The sequence below is a fragment of the Castor canadensis genome, chromosome 5 (assembly GCF_047511655.1).
Source record: "Castor canadensis chromosome 5, mCasCan1.hap1v2, whole genome shotgun sequence".
NCBI classification, from domain to species: domain Eukaryota; kingdom Metazoa; phylum Chordata; class Mammalia; order Rodentia; family Castoridae; genus Castor; species Castor canadensis.
Window position 1 is genome coordinate 49,999,933 of NC_133390.1, and position 22,872 is coordinate 50,022,804.

The 22,872-nt window shown below is 36.6% G+C and overlaps 1 protein-coding gene across 4 annotated transcripts in view; it reads left to right on the forward strand.

Annotated features, from left to right (window-relative positions):
- The window catches only part of Tmem45a (transmembrane protein 45A), a 76,218-nt gene that overhangs the window by 35,318 nt on the left and 18,028 nt on the right, over positions 1–22,872 (forward strand). For 2 of the 4 annotated variants that reach the window (XM_074072986.1, XM_074072987.1), the window contains exons 2-3: positions 19,842–20,034; positions 21,271–21,477. In XM_074072986.1, the coding sequence (XP_073929087.1) occupies positions 19,845–20,034; positions 21,271–21,477 (397 nt within the window). In that variant the 5' untranslated portion in view covers positions 19,842–19,844. Of the gene's footprint in view, positions 1–15,244; positions 15,419–19,841; positions 20,035–21,270; positions 21,478–22,872 lie in introns of those variants that run through there. The other 2 variants (XM_074072985.1, XM_020183758.2) reach the window with 2 other exon arrangements.

The following is a 22,872-nucleotide window of genomic DNA, read 5'->3' on the forward strand; positions in this document are numbered from 1 at the left end:
TAACTTTTCTGAGAGTTGTGTTGTTAAAAAAGAGTAAGACTGGCTCTCTTCTCTCTCTGGTGTGCTTTCTCACCATCGTATATTTCTCTCTCACACACACATATTATGATGCTACCTACCATGAGGACCTCACCAGAGGCTGAAAAAATGGGGCTACCTGATCTTGCATTTTCTTCCTCTAAGATCATGAGCTAAAACCTTAAGCATTTTGTTATAGCAGTGGAAAACAAATTAATACACGTGTGTTACATGCATTTTTGACATACGATAGTTTCAATTTAGAATGGGTTTTTTGAGATGTAACCCAATTGTTAGTGAAGGAACGTTGGCGTATCTATCAGTCTATCTATCTATCTATCTATCTATCTATCTATCTATAACTATCATCGCTATATAAAAAGATCCATGGGCCAGGCATGGAGGCTTATTCATCTAATCCCACCTACCAAAGAGGCAGAGATCTGAAGGATTTTGGTTTAAGACCAGCCTGGACAAAAAGTTAGCAAGACCTCATCTCAACAGAAAAGCTGGGCATGGTGATATGCATCTGTAATCTAAGCTACATGGGAGGCATTCATAGGAGGATTATAGTCCATGCCAACTTGGGCAAAACACATGAGATCTTATTTGAAAAATAACTGAAGCAAAAAAAAAAAAAAAAAGACTTGGGGTGTGGTTCAAGCATAAGACCCTGAGTTCAAATTCTAGTACTATCATAGAAGGAAAAGATTCATTTTAATTTTAAGGGTTGGTTCATGCACTTGTGAAGCCTGGCGAGTCTGAAATCTGTAGGTCAGGCTTACAGGATGGAGACCCAAGTAAGAAAGACAGTCTAGAGGTAATGTTCATTCATCCTCCAGGGAACTTCAGTTTTTCTTTTAAGGCCTTCTGCTGATCAGATGATTCTTCCTGCCACAACCTGCCTCCACCCTAGTGCATAGGATGATCTGTTTTACTAAAGCTCTACTGATTTAAATATGGATCACATCTAAAAACTGCCCTCACAGAACTATCTAGACTGGGTCTTTGTTTAAAAGGTTGCTAAATTGACATATACATTTAATCATCACAGTTTTGAAGCTTATTTGTTTTTACAGTTTTTACTCCATCATTTCTGTAATGTATGTGTTTCCACAAAATAAAGATTTTTAAAAAATGGGTGAACACAACACATACCATTATCATCCCTATGAAATTAAAACTTCTGAATTATTTTTGTGTGAGTTAGGATCCAAATAAAGACCATAAATTGCAATCATAGTCATATCTCAGGAGATTCTTTTGGTTTATAGGTTTCCCCTTTATCTTTTTGTCTTACAATTTATTTTATTTATTTATTTGTTTGTTTATTTATTTTTTACAGTACTAGGGTTTGAACTCAGGGCCTACACCTTGAGCCACTCCACCAGCCCTTTTTATTTTTGTGAAGGGTTTTTCGAGATAGGGTCTTGTGAACTATTTACCCCGACTGGCTTTGAATTGTGATCCTCCTGATCTCTGCCTCCTGAGTAGCTAAGATTACAGGTGTGAGCCACTGCTACCTGGCTTCTTACAATTTATTTATTACAGAAATCTGAAATTGGGATTGATAAACTCCTGGGAGTCTGCTGATAGGTTTTTGTGTTTTATGTGTGGGTGATGTTTGCATGCTGTTTGTGGTAATAGCTACCTCTGCATTTTCCATCTCAACAATGATTAAGAAATATAAATACATCTGGCTCATCTGAATAGCATCTTGTGTTCTTGGAGTTCAGCCAGTAATCTCAGTGCTAGGTTTTGCATTTGCATTTAGAATCATGATCATAGTAAATAGCCCTGTTTTAATTCTCAAGGCAAATAAAGGAAGAAGATGGGTATAATATGACAATCTTTCACTGTCTTTAGTTTGAATGGAGAAAATTGAGTAAATTTGGGACACATAAGAATATAAACTAACTATAAAGATATACACTGTAGCCATCAGTACTTGTTTTGATTTGAATATTCCCTAACCATGAAATTTCAAAGCCTTTGTAGCAGGTTAGAGAGGGGACCCTTAAGACGTAATTAGGTCCCTCCTGGGTACAAGTGGCTCATGCCTGTATTCCTATCTACTTGGGAGACTGAGATTGGAAGGATCCTAGCTTGAGGCCAGCCCAGGAAAATAGCTTGCAAGACCCCATCTCCAAAATAGCCAGAGGTGTGACTCAAGGAATTTTACACTTCTTTTCTTATATTCTCAAGTTTATTGTACAGCTGTCCATTGGTGTTCTTGTAGGATGGGTTCCAGGGCCCTGTTAGGCTAGAGCACCTATGTTGCAAGTGTAAAGCCCTGAGTTCAAACCCTAGTCCCGCTAAAAAAAAAAGAAAAGATTCAGTTAGATTATGTCCTTTGAGTGGATTAATGTCAAACTGGAAGAGTGGGTTAGTTTTGCTGGCATGGGTTTGTCATAAGTTTGGTCCTCTTGTCCCCCTGCCTCTGTCTTGCAAGTACTTGCTTCCCTTTCTGCCATGTTATGACATAGTGTGATGACCCATACAAGATGTGGCCCTTTGCTTTTGGGCATCCTTGTCTCTAGCACCAGGAGCCAAGTAAACTATTATTTATAATTTACCCAGTCTTAGATATTCTGTTATAGCAGCATGAAATGAAGTAAGATTATTTTACAGTCATGACATGAAATGTGATTTTAGAAAAAATCTTGTTATATTTGATTTGTATTAATTTATTTCATTTATGTTTTTATATTTTACTTATAAATTTGTTGTATTTTTCCAAATAAGTATTTTTACTGTTTAAAAAGTTTATAATAATAACAATTTAAGCCAACCTAATGGGTGTGAACTTTCTTTTCTTTTTTAAAAGGTCTGCACATGACTCAAGTTTGAGAAATGCTGCTTTATCCATTCCTGCTTTCCTAGGGCTGTTAGCTAGCCCCACACTCAGCACAATGTCTTGTTAAAGCCTGGCTCCTGCTATGAGTATTTGGAGTCTAATACTGTGTGCCTAGAGACTGGCATCTGGAACACACACAAAAAGAGCTGTATTCAGAGAAGGGTGTTTGGGGCCTACTGCTCACCCTGACACCATCTCAAACCTTAGCGTGCAAGGAACTTCCTGCTCTAAATATTGCCCCCAAAAATCTTTAGATAGATAAAAAGAAAAACCAATGAGAGAGAGAGAGATGAGAGAGAGAGAGAGGAGAGAGAGAGAGAGAAACTGAAACTTACTGTAAAAAAACCTAAAACAAAAACCAGGTACAACAGGCTTCACCAACTCTAATGTGCTTATGGCTAACGAGTTACCTAAGGATCTTTTACAATCTACATTTCTAACCCTCCCAGGTGCATCATGCATTGAGTAACTAGAATCTAAACAACAAACTGGTTTGTCTTTATGCCAGAACCATTTAACTAGATTTTTTTTGGATAATGCATATAAAGATCTCTATAAATTGTGTGATACAAAGTCAGCATTCAATAACTATTCCTTGTTCTTATTATGGTTATCACTGTTAAGTTTTGAAGCATGGAGAAGGGTGGATGAGGGCTTAGAGGTAGACAGCTCTGAGTTAGGATCCCATCTTTCCCAGTTACATTTGACCTGAGCAAGGTATTTAGTCTGTATGTCTCTGTTGTATCTGATGTAAAATGGGGAAAGAAGCACAACTTCATTGAACTGAAAGTATTCCATACAGCTTGTAGAGAGCTGGGTGTTCAACAAATTCCATTTTCTTCCTTTACCCATTTTGGACATAGGCCTGGGGTTGAATCTTGGTTTTGTCACAACACTGTTGTGAGTGGCATTGCAATTCCTGTGAATTGTGGCTCTTTATCATTATCTTTAAAAATGGGGATAATAATTATGAGGGTCAAATTAATTGGGGCATATAAAATGTCTTGACATAATAAGTACCTGATCATTATCTGCCACTCTGTCCAACTTTCTTTCTTTGCTTGATGAGGTTGTAAGGCCAAACCAATCTTAGGTACCAGACATAAGAGAAGGCCTAGTGGTTTCAATTCTGTTTGATTAGAGTTAGAGTTTGAAAAAAAAAAAAAAGAGAGAAAGGATTCCTAGGATTGATGCCCAGGCATTCTGATTTAACAAGTCTAGGTGAGGATTAGATACCATGAATATTTTTATGGCTACCAAGATATTTTGCATATGGCTTCCCAGGCAGCCAGGTCAGAATTGGTGCTTAGTAGGAGGCTAAGCATTGATCAATATCAAAGCATACAGCACACCAAACCTTTTCCACCTGCAGCTCCAGTTTTTCTGCCTTCTTCTTGCTCACTATCTGTTTCTATGCACTCCAGCATGAGGAAAATTGCAATTCTGCTCTGACTGTTGCTCTTCTCTCACCACATTGGGGTGAGTAGTTCTGGAGCTGATCACAATAGGCAGGGCAGAGCAGACTCTGCTCAGTGCTTCCAGTTCTACCCTTCCAGCCCCAGCCACACAGAAATCAACTTGGAGTCCTGCCTGAGAAATATTAAGCCTCCCCCCTGAAATGCTTTGAGCCATTTTAAGCAGAAATAACCTCTTAACATTAGGCAATGCCTACTGTGTGGCAAGAATTTTATTAGTTTTATGCCTGCTTATCCTAAGCTTCACAAGGTAGTTTTACTAATATTACTATTCATGTTTTATAGATGAAACTGAGCAAAGTTAAACAGTGTGCCTCAGGCCAAAGTGCACAATGGTAGAGCTGTACCCTTATGCAAATAGACTGATTTTAGAACTTGGGATTTAAAAAATGCTGTTGCCTGGGTCCATCCAGACTAATTGAAGCAGAATCTCTAAGGTTTGGGGCACAGACACTGGCAATTTTTTATGAGTTCTTCAAGGGATGCTAGTGGGCTGCCCATCTTGAAGACTGGAAGACACTAATCCCCTGCTGCCACACCGATTTGGAATCCAGGAGTCCTCAGAATTCTTTTTATTCCTGCTCTCTACCCCCACCCCATATTAGTTACTTGTCTTGTTTTTGTGACCAAAATACCCGACATAGACACCTTAACAGAGGCAGGGATTATTTCGCCTCGTGATTTCAGAGGGCTTAGTCCATGGTTATTTGGCTCCATGTGCTTGGGCAGAATATTATGGCAGCAGGAATATGTGGTCCTCATTGTGAACAGGAAGCAGAGAAAAGGATCAGGAACAAGATACTCCCAAAGACTGGCCTCCAGTGACCTACTTCTTCCAGCTAAGTCTTAACTTCCTTAAGTTTCCAGGACCTTTCAAGATAGCATCATCAGCTGGAGTCCAAGCGTTTAACACATGAGCTTGTGGGGGACATTCATATTCAAAGAATAATGATGGTGTCTTTTGGCAATTTTCAAATTATTTGTTTTTATGACTGTCAAAGATTCTTCCTCTGACTGGCATTCCTCAAGGGGTTGTAGTAAGTGGGAAAATGTCCCACAGAGACATCATGTCTTAATTTCTGGAAATTTGGAAGAGGTTACCTTATGTGGTGAAAGGATTTTGCACACATAATTCAGTGAAGGATTTGGGGAGAAGGGAGATTATCCAGCTATGCCCAATGTATCACAAGGGCCCTTAATGGGTAGAGGCAGGAGAATCTGACAGAAGGAGAAATAGGGACAGAAGAATGAGGATCAGAGTGAATGAGAGAAGATTGAAGATTATATGCAGCTGACTTGAAGATACAGGAAGGTCTTGGAGCAAAGAAATTTGGGAGATCTATAGCACCTTGCTGCAGGGGGCGGGAGGAGGCAAGGAAAGCAATACTTCCCTGGATTTGTTAGAAAGAGCCTGATTCTGCACACCCACATTCTGCCTCAGAGCTGTTTTTCAGACTTTTGACTTCTGGAGCTATAAGATGGTAAATATGAGTTGTAATTTGTTAGACCAGCATTAGAAAATTAAGCCAAGGATATTTTTTGTTATAGAAAACATTGTTACCCAGAGGTTTGGGTTATTTTTTTCTCTACTGGCTATAGATTGTTGGGCAAATAATCAAAATGTCTGTAAGCTCCAGCTGCCTCTTCTGAGAAACAAAGCCAATAGGTGGATGTACAGTACTTGAAGGCAGGACTGGGCCAATGACTTCTTCCACTTGACAGATGCGTTCCCTGCCACAGCCTCAGTCCCTCTGTTCAGCTCAGCTCAGCAGTTCCAAAGTAGAATTACTGTCCCCACTCCCTCAAGCTGAGCCTCAGTGCTCTTATCATATCACATTGCCCTGAGTTATTTTATTACATGCTGAAATTATCTCATCTGTTTATTGTCATAGTTACTTGTGTAAACCAGGCGTTATGCCTGATCTGTTTTTTTTAAAGAAATTATTTTAAAATAAACCATTAAACCTAAGTTTCCTGACACCAAGAGACTGAGAGACCAGAATTATTCTGTTGATTTTTTTCTTTTCTACTCCAATTGAAATTGAACAGTGCCCAGGTATCACCACTCTGGCTTCATTTATTAATTTTTTATAAGCTGGATTTGAATGTAAGGTTCCCTCCTCTCTGCTCCACTTCCACTATTTGAAGGTGGACACAGAACATGAAGCCCAATAGCAAGCTGTTTTTAAAAGAGGAGGAGTTCTAAACCTTTACACAATTATTCCTAGGGCAAATATAGTTGGCAGTGATGACATCCAACCATAACTCCTTGACTTCATATAGACTATACTTAGTTCCATGTCCCTTTTTAGTCTTAGTGATAACATTGAACAACAAATTTCAATGGTATTTGGGTGAAAATTTTGGCGTAGGAATTTTGCAAACATCATTTTTCCAAATTATATTTTATTTGTTCTATTCATTATAATAATGTGTACTTTATTTTTCTGAAAAAAAGCTGCAAAAAACCTTTTTTGACTTATAATTAATGCCCAAGCTTGCCACATTTTTCTTCTTCCTAAGAGAAAAGGAAAAAAAATATTGTGATGTTAAGAGAATTTGACCAAGAGTTTTCTAAGCCAGAGTTTCTTAATTGGGGAAGGGAGTATGATTTTGCCCATCTCCTGGAACATTTGTCATGCCTGTAGATAGTTTTTGTTGTCACAGCTTGGGAGAAGGTGCTGTCAGCATCTAGAAAGTAAGGACCAGGGATGTTGCTAAGCATACTGTAGTGTACTAGGCAGTACCCCATCTCACCCCAACAAAGAATTACCTGTCCTAAAATGTCTTTAGTGCTGCTGCTAAGAAATTTTGTCCTCTACTAGTGTTCCTCAGCCTTTAATATGCTGAACTGTAGTTCCAATGAGGATTCTGATTTGCTAGACCCAGAGTAGGACATGAAAGTCTGCATTTCCAAAAAGCCCATTCTTGATGCAGATGTTTCTAGAGTGAAGACTTCATTTTGAGTATCAATGTTCTAGAATCCTTATTTTTTTATCTTACTATATAAGATGACTTCCATGAGAGCAAGGATCTTGTCTGTCTCATATCCTCAATGACTAGAACTGTACCTAGTATATTGTAGATGATTAGTAAGTTTTGTAGAACAATGGATGAATGAGCAGGCAAACAAGAGTACTAGTATTTCCACACATACCTCTGCAAACCTTAGAGGCCTATAATCTAAAGAAAACAAAATTGCTTCTCAATAAAAGCAGAAATTTGCCAAAAAGCCTTTCCCAGTGCATGGCAGCCTGTGAACCAAATATCACAAATGATGTTAAAATGAAAGCAACAGGATGTTTGAAGGGTGGGAAGAACCGGATGTATGTGTAGTTTGCATGTGTGAGTTCAGGAACTAAGAGATTTATCATTCCCAGTTGGCAAAATCATTTCCTTCTTATTCTTGGATCTGTGGGCTCCCATTGTGTACCTTCTGTTACCCACATTTCCACATACACCCAAAGATGCAGATCAAACCAAACCTTGAAATTTGATCTAGGAGTGCCTTTCCCTTCCAGGTTGTCCCTTGCTCTTGGAGGAACTGTTTAGAATCCTTAACTCCTCTGCTCCTCTTCTGAGAATTGGTTGTAGTAGGTAGGAGAGAGAGAGAAAGAGAGGGAGAGAGAAAGAGAGAGAGAGAGAAGAGGCAAGGGGGCTGGATGGCAAGGAGGGTGGTAAAGAAGAGGCAAGGAAAGTGAGGTCACAACTGGGCTGCAGGGTGTTCTCTGTAGATAGGCCAAGGACAGCCAAAAGTTAATCCAGGTATCATTTTCAACAGAGCTCTTGATAGCAGCAACTGTTAGAAATGATGAAATGTTTGTGCCTATACTGTTGATTCAGGTGTTCATTGCTGTCTGGATACAATACACCCAAAATAGTGTTTAGCAGATATCTGGATATCCCTTAGCTCACTTAAGTTGACACATAAAATTGACTGATAACTCACATGCAAAAAAAAAAAAAAAAGAAAAATCTAGACATAGATCTTACATTTTTCATAACAATTAATTCAAAATTAATCATAGACTTAAATGTAAAGTGCAAAGCTATAAAACTTCTAGATGAGAGCAGAAGAAATTTTGGGTGACCTTGTATAAGGCAATGAGTTTTTTAATCAACGTATGTTGATGGTTAATCTCGATTGTCAACTTGACTGGATTTAGAGAAGCCTTAGAGATTAGTAAAGCACACTTCTGGTGGTACCTTTGAGGGCGTTTCCAGAGATTGATTTATATGTAACAGATGGGGAAAGACCCACCCAGCATGTGGGTAGTAAAATCTAATAGGCTGGGACTAAGGAGGAAGCCAGCCAGCATGTGCAAGCTCCACTCTTCCTGAGCAAGTGCATCCATTGCTGCTGTCATTGCCCATGGACTTAGACTTAGACTACAGCTTTTCAGCCTTTCAGCATGGACTCATCCCATTGACTCTCCAGGGAGCTTTGAGGTCTTCAGCCATGGACTGGGTCCCCTTGTTCTGAAAATTTCAGCTTCTTTGGCACAGCAGCTACCAGGCTCTCTGGCTCTCCAGCCTTTATGGGACTATCCAGCACCAATTGTGTAATCCAATCTAATATATAGCCTTTTATAAATCATACAAATGTACACATACAAATATACATACACATGTGTTTCTGATCCCCTGTAGAACCCTAATACACACCTCAAGAGCACAATCCATGAAAGGAAAAACTGTATAAGTTAGAATTCATTAAAATAGAAAAATCCATTTTTCGGTAAAAACACTGTTGAGAAAATGAAAAGACAAACTACAGGGTGTGAGTGTGAGGGAATTACTTCCAAAACAGAAATATGATGAAGAACTTTTATCTAAAATACATAAAGAACTTTGAAACTCAACAATAAGAAAACAACCCAATTAAAAATTGAGTAAAAGGTCTGAATAGACATCTCACCCAAGAAGGTTTATAGATGGTAAATCAACATTGAAGAGTTATGCAACATTATATGTCATCAAAGAATTTCAAAATTAAAACAACAAATAGATACCACTGCACACCTATTAAAATGCTGTAATCCAAAATATTGTCAACACAAAATGGTGGTGAGAATGTAGAACATAAGAACTCTCATTCATTGCTAGTGGTAATGCAAAATGTTACAGCTAGTTTGGAAGACAGTTTGGTAGTTTTTTACAAGGTAAACATAGTCTTACTATACAATCCAGGTTTCTGCTCCCAGATATTTACTCAAATGTATTGAGAAATTATATATTTACAACATCCTCCACATGAATGTTAATACAGCTTTATTCACAATTGCCAGAACTTGGAAGCAACCAAGATATGTTTTCATAAGTGGCTAGATAAGAAAACTGGCATGTCTTTACAATGCAAATATTAGTGATGCAAAGAAACAAGCCCGCAAGTGACAAGAAAACATGGAGGAAACAAATGATTATTTCTAAGTGCAAGGATCCACTTTGAAAAGGCTACAGACTATATGATTCTAACTATATAGCATTTTAGAGAAGACAAATCTATAGAGATAGTAAGGAGATGAGTGGTTTCCAGGAGCTCCGGGGTGGAAGGGGGAGGGGGATAACATATCAAATTTTTCTTTCTCTTAAATAAAATAAATAAAACATTGTAATTTAAGTACCCCTTGACATTTCCTATTCTATTACCCTACACTTTCCCTAAAGGAAGCTATTATTGTTAGTATCTTTGTAGTCTGTTTTATACTGGTATATTTCACATAGGTACAAGAGTAATAACTAGTACTATTTCCAGGTGTTTAGGCAATGTACATAAATTACATCAAAGTGTACAGTATTTTGCAACTTGCGTTTTCCACTCAATTTATGTTGCTAAATATAGATCTAATTCTTATATTAAAAATAATTTTAGTATCATATTCTATTGCATATGTGGTATTCCATCATCCTATTTATCTGTTTATCTATTGACAAATATTCATTCTATAGTCAATATGTTAGTATAACCAATGTAACAGTAGAGGGTTTTTTTGAAACATGTTTAAGAACATTATACACTCTAAGGTATGTACTATAAATTGATCATCAGATACATACAAAATGCTCAATCACTGTTCACAACCTGAGTTGCGTTGTGAAGCAGCATGAAGCTGGGAATTCCAGAATGACTTCTTTAGGTTCTTACCACATTACTAATGATTAATTTGATGTGTATCACCAGATTGCCAGATGTAGACATTGTTTAACTACAGCAAATGAAGTCATCGCAGACTTCGTAGCCCAACTCTCCTTGTTGGGAACTCTGTGCGCTCTGACTTTCACTATAGGTGGTGGTAAATAGATTACTGTTTGCAGGAACATCTTTATCTCCTATACATGTGGTCAGTTTAATGTACATGGCTTCACCATTTTATATGTGCTGACAGCTCAGTGGTAAAAAGGGCCAAGGGATATCATTTCCATATGCTGTTTAACCTACTTAAAGTGATTTTATTGAGATTATTTGATGAGGCAATTGGAAAATCTTTTCTGGCCTTTGTCCATATCTTGTGGAATAGTTTGGGGTTTGGAATCAGATACATAAGGACTTTGGGATTCTGGCTCTGGTTTTACTAAATTTGTGACTTACAGTAGGTCATAAGTCTTAATCCATTTTCTGCTGCTATGACAGAATGTCACAGAATGGGTAATTTATAAAGAAAAGACATTTATTTCTTACAGTTCTACTGGGTGGGAAGCCCAATATAAAGGTATCATATGAGGCATCACATGGTGAGAGAACACACCATGTGAGAGACAGGGGAGAAACAGGAAGCTGAAGAAGCAAAATTTGCCTTTCTAACAACCCACTTTCCCCATAACCATCCCAATTCTGTGATAGTGGCTTTAATCCATCATTACGGTATATCCTTCATGACCTAATTACTTCTTAAAGGTCTCAATACCATCATAATGGCAATTAAATTTCAATATGAGTTTTAGAGGAGACATGAAACCAGTAACATTTGCCAAATCCCTTGGAGCCTTGCTTCCTTCAAAATGGAACTCTTGTGAAGGAGGGTAAATATGGTGGAAATATGTATTCATATATGAAAATGGAAAAATGTGACCTGTTAAAACTATTCTAAGAAGGAGAGATAAAGGAGAATGATGGAGGGGGTGAATTTGACTAACATATATTGTAAGCACTTTTGTAAATGTCACAATGTACCCCTACTACAACAATAATATGATAATGAAAATTCAAAGCAAAACAAAATGGAACTCTCTGGACATATTTATAGTAGAACTAATAATACTTACTTAGGTTGTTTCAAAGATAAAATAAACAGGTGTATGAACATTATTAGCACATATTAGGTGTTCAGTGAATGCAAGCTTCCTTCCTGTCTCAGGTGCTTCACTACTAGCAAAAACAGTCCTGGCTTCTATTTATCTTGAGCAGTAGACACAAGCAGGCAATGCAACATGGCATTTGTTCTTACTTTTTATTTGTTGGTTTTATTTTTTAAGCCATAAGTCTTTGGGTTTCTTCATCTTTTCTTTTATACTCAAACTTATTTTCATTTTATTTTTTGGTGATACTCAGGGCCTCATTTTTGCTAGGCAGGTGCTTTACCATTTAAGTCACACACCCAGCCTTATGTTCAAGTTGAGAGCTCTGTTTCTTATTTTAGATGTTTGGATAAAAATAGCCTCTGTGTCATGGATGGTTTCAGTTATTTGAAGATTGAGAGAGGTTAGTGGTAGGAATAAGAAACTGAGTTATAGAGATTTTAAAAAGATAAAATAAGTAGGGTGGTAATATTCTACAGTGGCTATTTTCTTCTAATAGAGGCAGATTATCATTCTGGCATCCATGAAATGAATTGGAAACAAATGGTCTCTGGGGTACTGGGATGGGGAAGTCATGTTTAAATCTCAATATCTTGGTGCCATTTTCCTGTGTCTATGTGAACTCTTTGGTCCTCAAAACTCAAGAAAATAAAAATCAACTGTCAAGTGCTTGTTGAAAATGCAGATTTCTAGGGTTTTCCCTACTGATAGATTTTATAGATCTGAAGTGAGACCCAGGAATCTGAATTTTAGCCACTCCAGCTGTTTTTGTACCCTAGGTTGGTGTTTGGAGGAGGTAAAGTCTCAGGTAGGAACTTAATATTAATTGGTTTTCATTTGATTGTTAAATTGGTGCAACTCATTATGGGTGACATAGTCCTTGCTTACCATGCTTTTAACATTGAGTGAGGAAATAAGACTTGTATACATACAGGGGAGCAGCTACTGGCTCTCCTGGTTGCAGTCAGGATCTTGCTTGTCCCTTGTTCCTACTTCTCTCTGTACAAGCGTCACCTTTGTTTAGGATTATTTATGTACTTTCTCTACTGGATTGTGTATTTCTTGAAGGCAAGTGTTTTTCTCTCTTCATGTCTGTACGGTGCCTGAAATGCAGTTGGTATTCATTACATGTCAATTAGTGTATGGATGAAAGCGAGTGGTACGGTGTCATGTAAGAGTTCTGAAGAGGGAAAAAAAAAGATTGGAAAGGGAAGGAAGTTATCTTCAAAATTTTTGACTCTGCACATGGGGTTATGGGCCTTCTCACCAATCTTTTCAGTTGTTAAGTATTTTTCAATATGACAAATATATTTAGGTATTACTTTATTAGTGTTTTGAATCATATAAAAAAGTATATATTATCTTTGTTTTCCCCAAGAATCAAAGCAAGGTTGAGCAGACTAAATGTAATTGCTCAATAGTATTTGGAAGCATCAGATTTTGATCCTAAAATAAGACTGGGTAATTGTCAAAATTTGTTGTGTGATTCAGCCTATTCTTTTTAAAAAAATTTTTCCTTCACAATTTATTTAGGTATATTTAAAATTCTGTTTTTATTTGATAATTATACGTATTTAAGGGGGTAGAGAGTGATGTTTTGATACATGTATACATTATATAATAATCCAATCAGAGTATTTTCATATCTGTCATTTCTTACATTTATCATTCTTCGTGGCTAAACATTCAAAATCCTCTTTTCCAGCTCTCTTGAATTGTTTAATACAATGTTAAGTTTACTCTCTCCTTCCACTTGCTAACTATAGCTTTGTATCTATTGATCAAGTTCTCCCTATTCTTTCTTATTCCTACCCTGCCCAGCCATTGCTAGCCACTGTTCTACTTTCTACTTCTGTGATACCAATTTCTTTGGAGTTTTCATAAGAATGAGATCATGCCATATTTGCCTTTCTGTGCTTAACTTATCTCAATAGCCTCCAGGTTTATCTGTGTTGCTACAAGTGACTGGATTTTTCTCTTTTACAGCTGAATGGTATTTCACTGTGTATATGTACCACATTTTCTTTATCTAGTCATCTGTTGATGGATACATAGATTGATTTCATGTCTTAGCTATTATGAACTGGGCTGCAATAAACAAAAGAGTGAAGATATCTCTTCGATATACTAATTTCAATTTCTTTGGATATATATCCAGTAGGGGATTGCTGGATCACACAGTAGTTCTATTTTTAGTTTTTTGAGACACCTCTATATAGTTTCCCATGATGGTTGCACTAATTTACATTCCCACCAATGGTATACAAGAGTTCCTCTTTCTCTCATCCACACCAGCATTTGTTATATTTCAAAATATTTTTGATAATAGCTCTTCTACTTGGGGCAAGGTTATATTTTGAATAAGATTCCTAAAGTGCAGGCAACAAAACCAAAAATATACTAATGGATAACATCAAGCTAAAAGGCTTTTGCACAGCAAAGGAAATATAGCAGAGTGAAGAGACAGTGTACAGAGTGGGAGAAAAATACGAAAATTATACATCTGACAAGGGGTTAGTATCCAGAATTTATAAAGAACACAAAAAGCTCAATAGCAAAAAAATAAAAAATGAAATAATCTAATTGAAAATGGGTGAAAGACCTGTATAGACATTTATCCAAAAGAAAACATATATATGGATAGCAGGTATATGAAAACATGCTCAACATACTAATTACCAGGGGAATGCAAATCAAAAAACTGTTCCTTTTTATCATTCAGATATTATTTCTGCATCCTGGCAGTATCATCTGTGAAAAAAAAAGATACTTAGCCTCTTTCCAATGAGGTGATGGGCAGGGCTAGACTGAGTATGATTAAGAAACCCCACTTGCAGATCAAAGTTCTCACTCCTACATTTACTTCCACTCTTTAGGCCTCTCTCCATTGTTGAGATGCTGGCTTTCCACTGTTCCCTGGTCACCCTGGGTTACTCATTCACACACTGCTTTAGAATTATTTTCTTTACCACATGTCCTTCCCAGATGGATGGAGACCTGTCCCCATCCTTAGGTGTGCCAGTCATCTTCAAAACTCTCCTAGAACTTGTAACTACATTTGTAGTAATTGATATACTTCAGTATTGCTGTTTTCTGATTTCTTCAATGCATTATAAGGTTTCCATTGTCAGCAGGAGCTGTGTCTATTCTCCAGTGGGTGCCCTGAGAACCTTATTGTACAATGTAGGCATAGTTGGGACAGTGTTTGAAGTACTTTGAGCTATTGTTGACATTTTTGTTCCTTCACCTTTTATTAGTCCAGTAACTTCAATTTTGGCTATGAGTCAACTCTGACACCTGTGACAATCTCTTGAGACACTACATGTCAGGAACTGCTTTATCTTTTTAGGAGTTAGAATATAATCAATTATGCTATTGCAGCTATAATTATTTCATTTGTGTTCTATCCATCTTGATAACCTGAGAGAAAGGTTATGTATTGCATTGGCCTTATTTCACAGAGCAGGTGGCATATGACTGAGACTTGTGACCTGGGATGGCAAGGTGAGTCTTACCTACAAATAAGTTTGTGGCACAATAGTGGACAGGGAAGCAGGATTTACAAAATGGGCGTGTTCCCTGAACTTAAATGCATTGTGACATAGTCACATTAGATGAGTACATTAGTTTAGTCTCAAAGGGAGAGCAGGAGGAGGTTTCAGATTTAGGATCCATCAGCATCTGCTTTGATTTTTGGAGTCTGGAACCATTACAAATTCTTAAGAGAAGAGAACTCAGTTGAACTTGACACTGAAGAAAGGGTGAAGATAAGGTAATTTAACTAAGAAAATTCAAAGCAGTTCAAATTTGCTGATAGGGAATGAGGGAGCATGAAGAAAATTAAAGCTACATATGCTTGTATCCTATGATTGAGACGAATAGTAAAGTGAAGCTCAAGACAGTTCATGTTCAGTGTACTGGAATTTACAAATGTGTTTTGAAATATGAGTCACTAAGAAATACTTTTTTGGTGGTGGCTCAAGACAAAATTTCAGTTTAATTTTTTTCTCATAATAGTATTCTTTTATATTGAAGCTAGCTATCTGATTATAATTCTACCAAGAAAATTGAATCTCTTTCCCTAGGCTGAATTCTCTTTTCTTTCTGTGTATGGGCTGGTCTGTGGTTTTGTGGCTGTAACACCTGAGAATGAACACCTAACACCTGATTTAGATCTCGAGATTCGCCCAGTATTGTCTCTTAAGTGCTAGAGTTTAAAAATATTTCTCTTTTGGGTAGTGAGTTAGTATGCGAGGGGTAGTCAGCAAAAAGAAGCCAATGGGAATAGCAAGAATTTTTTCTTGTCTTCATCCCAGAAGACGATGTTTGGTGTCATTAGGAGTAATGAGTTTCTTTGGATAAGGAGAGATATTTTTAGGATGGCCCTTATTCAGAGACCAGTGGTTGAAACTAAAGGTGGAATCAGAAAGGTCCTGAAGGAGGGCCTTTCTGTTTTCTACCTTGGTAATTCTTCCAGCGTTTCTGCTGGCTGCCTGCCAAATATGTTCTATTTTGTGGGTGAGGAAAGAGTGTTCTGTGTTCTCCTTTAAAAGAAGAATGTGTCTGATCTTTGCATTTAAATTTCATCAAACTCTATCATTGTACTTGGTTTTTACAAGGAGTAAGTTGTACCTGCAGGCAATAATAGTTCAGGGAACAACAGATTGATGAATACTGGTTTTTGTGATTTTTGAGGATGTGGGAAGTTTTTTCTCTCTAAAATGAAAGTGAAGTAAAATAAATGCCAGAAATAACTGAGTCTGTTGGGTCCTTTAGTCAGGTGAATATAGCCAGCCTCCTATGACTTTGTCTTTGTTTTTGTGTGAGTCTTTTGAACATAGAAGCATTTGAGCTATCAGAATATTTGATTTTAAAAGCCAGAAATATATAAGTTCCATAACTGAAGTAGAAAGGACTCATTTCTTTCCCCGCTCTGATCACCTTATATCTTTCTTTGAAAGCTTTCCCTATCTCCCCATTGCCTCCTTTCTACATTCCAGTGGTGCACTGAAATACACTGGTCCACCCAGTCTGTCATAGTGGTGAATTGGCAGGACTATTGGGCCTTGAGCTGCATGTTCAGGAAGGGCCTAGATTTTAAAAGTGCATGCTATCTATGACATAGGAAATAATGTTTCACTTGTATGTTAAAAGCATCTATTAGATTATTCTAAACATTTAAAAGCAACCACAATTTTTTCAGCTCTGTTTGGCATTTTCTTCCTTTTTTTTAATATGCTGGGGGAAAGAAAGAGAGAGAGAAAAAGAGAGAGAGGGAGAGAGAGAGAGGGAGAGAGAGAGAGGGAGAGAGAGAGAGGGAGAGAGAGAGAGGGAGAGAGAGAGAGAGAAAAGAAAAGGAAGGAAGGAAAATAAACCTGGCTCAGGTCCTTAACTTGTAAGAAACCCCAGTGACTTGATATACATGAGGAAAGAAGGAAGGAAGGAAGGAAGCAAAGAAGGAAGGAAGGAAGGAGAAGGAGGGAAAGGAAGAAAGGGAAGAAAAGAAAGAGAAGGAAGAGAAAGAAAAAGAAAAAAAGAAAAAAGGGAAAAAGAAAGGGATTTGGTCCAAGCTCTTAACTTGAAAGAGGTTCCAATGACTTGATATTCATGCTCCCCCAATATGGTGATTCAGGTCAAAGAGGCTAATGAGGAGGATGGAACGTCTATAACTAATCACACAAGAAATTCAATAAAGTGAGAACTTGGTACTTTGACAAAGTGTAAGCGATAACCACCCCTGTTTGGGTATTCGGGGAGAATTTCCCAAGCAGATGAAACTGAAGCATTTAGGAGAAATCAGTTAATTTTGGAGCATGGAAGGTTTATGTTAGACAACAGAGGAAATAATTCTCAGTAACTAACTTGATTTTAGGGAAATAACGAGACCCAAGGATGGCTATTTTGGGCTTGAGCAATTGGGTGAATGGCAGTGTTGTCAGCCAAACATGTAACTAAGAGGAAATTACTTTGGGCAGTGGGTAGTAGATAAGATGATTAATTCAATGTTGGATATACTGAGTATGAGGTGGTCCTTGAGATATTGAAATAGATATGTTTTATAAATAAATGACCTTGTAGTATAAGATCTTAATTATTCTTGTTAATTTAGAACTTTGTAGTACATAGGACATTATCCAGGTTTAAGGGGATATAGAAAGCTGACTAGATTTATGGTCTTGGCTTTCAAGGAGTTTATTCTCTAATTATACTTCAGGAGTAAAACAAACATAAAAATCCAAGTAACCCTCTAGGGCGTTAGAAGTAGAAATGTTACAAGTAGTACACAGATGATTGTCAAATGAATTGTATAGAAGTTTCTCACTTTTCTGTATTTAGTATCCAAGTACAATTGTTAATTTGGTTTTACTTTTATACTGTAATTTGAAGTGGGTTGAGGATAGCATAAGCTTATTTAATTGTATTGTAGGTTATTGTCCCATTTTACAAAAGGGAAACTGGGACACTAAAGATTAAGTAACATGCCAAAAGCCATCAGTTAATAAATGATTAAGTTTATAGTCAGATATACTCAGTTTGAATCTAAGCCTCTGCCCTTCCATTTCTATCTTGTTCTTTTTACTAAGTATATCACCTATCATTTTATTTGAAAATTATATTTTTAGCAGCTGTATAATTTATTTGAGGGTTCTACAAATTTTGGACATACATCTAAAATTATATAATATCCAAAATTGTTTATAGATATACTAAAATTGTATATGTATCCAAAATTATTTATATATATTATTATATATGTATCCAAAGTTAAAAACAAAATATGTATTGTTTTTAATTTGGTACTTACATTTTCAAGTATATATTCTGGATAAATTCCTGCAAATGAGTTTCCTATACTAAAGAATATAAAATGTTGAAGGCTTCTTAAATCCTAATAAATACTTTTCCAAAAAGTTCAAAGTATTTATAATCTGGATGTATTTTTCAATCACATATGGTTGCCTAAGTCAAAACAGGAGGATTCAATAACAGTATGGTAAATGTCATAGTTAAGATAATAATGAATCAGAGACTGTCAGATCAGGAACTCCAAGAATCATTAATTAAGCACTAAGGCTCAGAGAGTTAAGGGGCATGCTCCAAATACACCAGAAGAGACAGTTAGGACAAGAACCTGCACGACACAATACATGACATATTGAGTCTGACTCTTGAATGGCATGGATGATTCAAGGCTACACTGAAATGAGCATCTGGGGTCTTGACTGGAAACGGGATTGGCAGTATTTGGATCAGATTCACAGTTTCCTCTGAAGTTTCCTTGTGTACCAGAAGAAAAAAAAAGGGGGGGTCTTCCCTGAATTGAGAGGGAGTTAAGGAAGCCTGCTGAACCAAGGGGAGTCCTAAACTCCTCTTTCATGAGTTTTCTTGGATTTTCCTAGTACTAAATCCACAAGGAAGGTTATGGACAGTCTCTTTATAATTCTGTTAATGGTACAGTACACTTGAATGAAGGGAGTTTGACTAGTTAGAAACTCATACTTCAAGACTGATTTTTTGTAGTATTGTCAAAAAACGGAGGGTACTTATGCTTTTTAGTCAGAGGTGACACCATCATGTGGCAATAGTATAAATAAAATTTGCCTAATAATCAGAAGTAAAACCATAGTTTCAATCCAAGCAGAACAGAGGATGGGAAAGTATGGGAAGGCACACACAAATATCTGATGAATACTAATGGTTATGGTCACACACTTGATCTTTTGCAATTATCTCCTTAAAAATTTGCAAGCAGCTTCACATCATTTCAAAGTTAAAACAAAAAGTCAAAGTTTCATATTACTTTCCTTTATATATGCATGCCAGTTGTATGGTGAAGTATAGTTTGTCTTTTTAAGAAATTGTTTTGAGCTTTGTGTTAAAAACAACAAAATATTTGCTTAATAGTTGTGAGATCTGGGCAAGTAATTTATTTTGTCTAAATTTATATTTAAATTGAAAATGGAATAAAATCACTGATTCAAAGGTATGTTGCAAATATTAGAGATGCCATGTAAAGCACTTGACACCATATCTAATACATGGTAAGTGAATGTGATTTGTTTTACTTGACATTATTGCTATTGTAGTAGTATCTGCTGTGTACTAGTAATCATCAGAAGATAGTATACTCTATAGGGCTAAGAGATATTTTAACCAGGTTTCAGAAATGAAATTTCTTTCGCTTATCTTTATAGCTCATGGGGAATTTCAGAGGTCATGCTCTGCCTGGAACCTTCTTCTTTGTCATGGGTCTTTGGTGGAGTATAAAGAGTATTCTGAAATATGTCTGCAAAAAGCAAAAGCGAACCTGCTACCTTGGTTCCAAAGCATTATTTCATCGAGTGGACATGTTGGAGGGAATTGTAATAGTCATTATGGCTATAACTGGTGAGTGGACCATTTCTGTGTTCTGTTTCCTCCTTTTGTATATTTTCATAAGCAAAAAAGAAGATGATACAAAATCAAGATAAGCTAAAATTAACTTTGTATTCAAAAGTATCTGTTAATACACAGTCTAATTTTAATTTCCATCTAATGTAATTTGTTAGGCTATACTTTATGTTTAAACAAAGGCTTATTCCTCAATGAATTAGTCAAAGTAATTAACCTATCCAGTCAAGTTGAATTTTAGAATTGGTTGGAGCCTGGAGAAATAATTTTATATCAGTTTTCTGATCTGTGAAAGAAGAAACCCTATCAGAAACCATTTTGTAAATGACACCAAAATTACTAAGTGATTGTTGAGAAGTTTCAATGACAAATTATTACTGATAGGTTACATAGAGAGGGGTCAGAGCTGAGGAAGACCTTGGGTCATGTACTCATCCTTTTTCTCTTGTTTTCTAAATTGAAGAAATGTTAGACCAGATAACTTCTGAGATCTTTCCTTTGCATATTCTATGGAAGTGTTCTATATTTTTAGAGGTCTCCTGAGGCCTCTCCTTTATAAAATGCAAAACTTCCCACATTCACATTAGATTTTTCATGTTTTATTAATGACAATAGGTCTTTGCTATGGCCATTGAAATTACAGAGCAACCATTTCCAAAGAGAGGAATGTCCCTGTCAAATTCTAGACCAATAATGCAGCATCTCAAAGAAAGTTAATATGTTTGCATAATTGACTAGATCATATTCTGTGTCTGTCTGGGCTTTCTCAGTTGGTCTTAATTGGGGAAAAGCTAAACTTTGAACCTCTTTGTTGAGAACCAAGGACAAATAAAATTTTGAGTCACCTACCCAAAGATGTAATATTTAGGAAGAAAGCAGTCATCCCCTATACGACTGATCTCTTAAATCCAAACCCCCAAACCATTCAAGATTTACTTTAGTTATTAGATTAGAAGGTAGTTGAACTATAATTATAAAATTATAAATTTAAGATCTTAACCAGTTGTTTGACTCAGTTGGTTATTATTTTACGAAATTGGTTATTAGAACAGCATCTAAACCTCTAAAACAGGCCTGAAGCACCAGTGCTAGGCTGTTATGAAACACTTCAGGGAGGAATCAATGTCCTAAGAGGACAATAGATTGGAATAGGCAATGAGCTCCTGCATAGTCAGTCATGCATGTAGGTAACGGTATAGAGAGGGTTGCTAAAATTGATATGTTCTTCTACAGGCATAGCTGGAGAACAATTTATTGCTGGAGGACCCTACCTGACCTTATATAAAGAGGGCCAGTGGAACCAACTCCCAGGCTGGCACCACTGCACCATGTATTTCTTCTTCGGACTGCTGGGTGTGGCTAACATTTTATGTTTCACCATTAGTTCACTTCCAGTCTCCTTAACAAAGTTAATGTTGTCAAATGCCTTATTTGTGGAGGGTAAGTATGAGTGAGTATTTTTTTCCTGTATTTTTCTCTATTGGTGGACATTTTTGTAGCCCTTTTTAAATAATGTGTCTTTATGTTTCGGTGCAGCCTTGATTGATGGGGCCATGGTGAGATATTTGTGCATCCTAGGCAAGATACCAAAGATTCTCTTTTCCTACTGACTCATTTAGTAGAAATGTGCAAATACAATCACTTTTTGTTCACTCTTTGCATCTGTCTTAAAGGATCACCTGTAACAGTTACTTATCTCTTGGTTGTTGTAGAGATTATCATTATTTCCACCTTTAACAATGAAAATTGAATTCAGAGTAATGGAGCATGAATACCCTGAAATGGGGCAACCACTCACAGCAGAATAGATTCCACTATATCCTAACTAGCTTTTAAAATATTGGTATAGAAAAACTCTGCCAATATGTGATAAGTAAGGTCCAAAAGGTTCAGTCACATAAAAACATGAGGTCCAAATTTTGAGAGGCTAATTAACAAAACAGTATGTTTAGTTCAGTTGGTTTCCCAGGTTAATGTGAAGGGGAAATGGAAAAAAATGCTTAATGATTTGTTTTCATTTATTATACATGCAAGATATAGATTGACTATGGAACTATAAAAGTCCCAATGATTAAGAGTCAGTCAGTTCCTGCCTGCCTCTCTCACAGAATGTGTGCCTATTCCTCTTTGAGAAAAAATAGGCTAGATAGAAGATAGCTTGATTCTCATTTTCTCAGGGTGTTGCTATACTTTTAATAAACACCTCTTCCTCTTTATCTAAATGAAAACAAGATGAAACTGGAATCTATTCATGGGATAAAAGCAAATGCAGATTCTCATCTCAAGGTGCTACTTATTCTTTTAATGAACACCTTTTCTTCTTTTTCTAAATGAAAACAATTAAGATGAAATTGCAATCTGTTCTTGAAATGAAAAAATGCAGTTAGTTACTACTTCTTGGGAGTTTCTAGAGGACCTTCATATTTCTGAAGGTCCACTCTTATGATTTATATGCACATTTGCTTCTACCAATGGCCTAAAGGATCAGGCAAGACCTCAGATTCAGCTTACTCATCTGTATATTCATGTTAATTATAGCTCCTTTGTCCCTGCCATGTTTATTACTCATCATCCTGTATAGAAGATGTTTGAAACGTTTGAAATGACATTTAGCTGAAAATGTCATTTTGTGTTAGAAGGAAGAATCAAGGTTGGGGAAGGGAAAAGGGAGGATTTCAAGGAGACCATTCTAAAGAGGCAGTGAGGACTCTCCAATTGTAAAGATGTATTACTGTGGAACCAGTGGAGATTTTCTTTTTTGGGCACTTGTATTTGTATATAAAATTCTGTGGACAGAGAGAGGGAAGTCTTTGATTCACTGGAAAAAAATTGTTT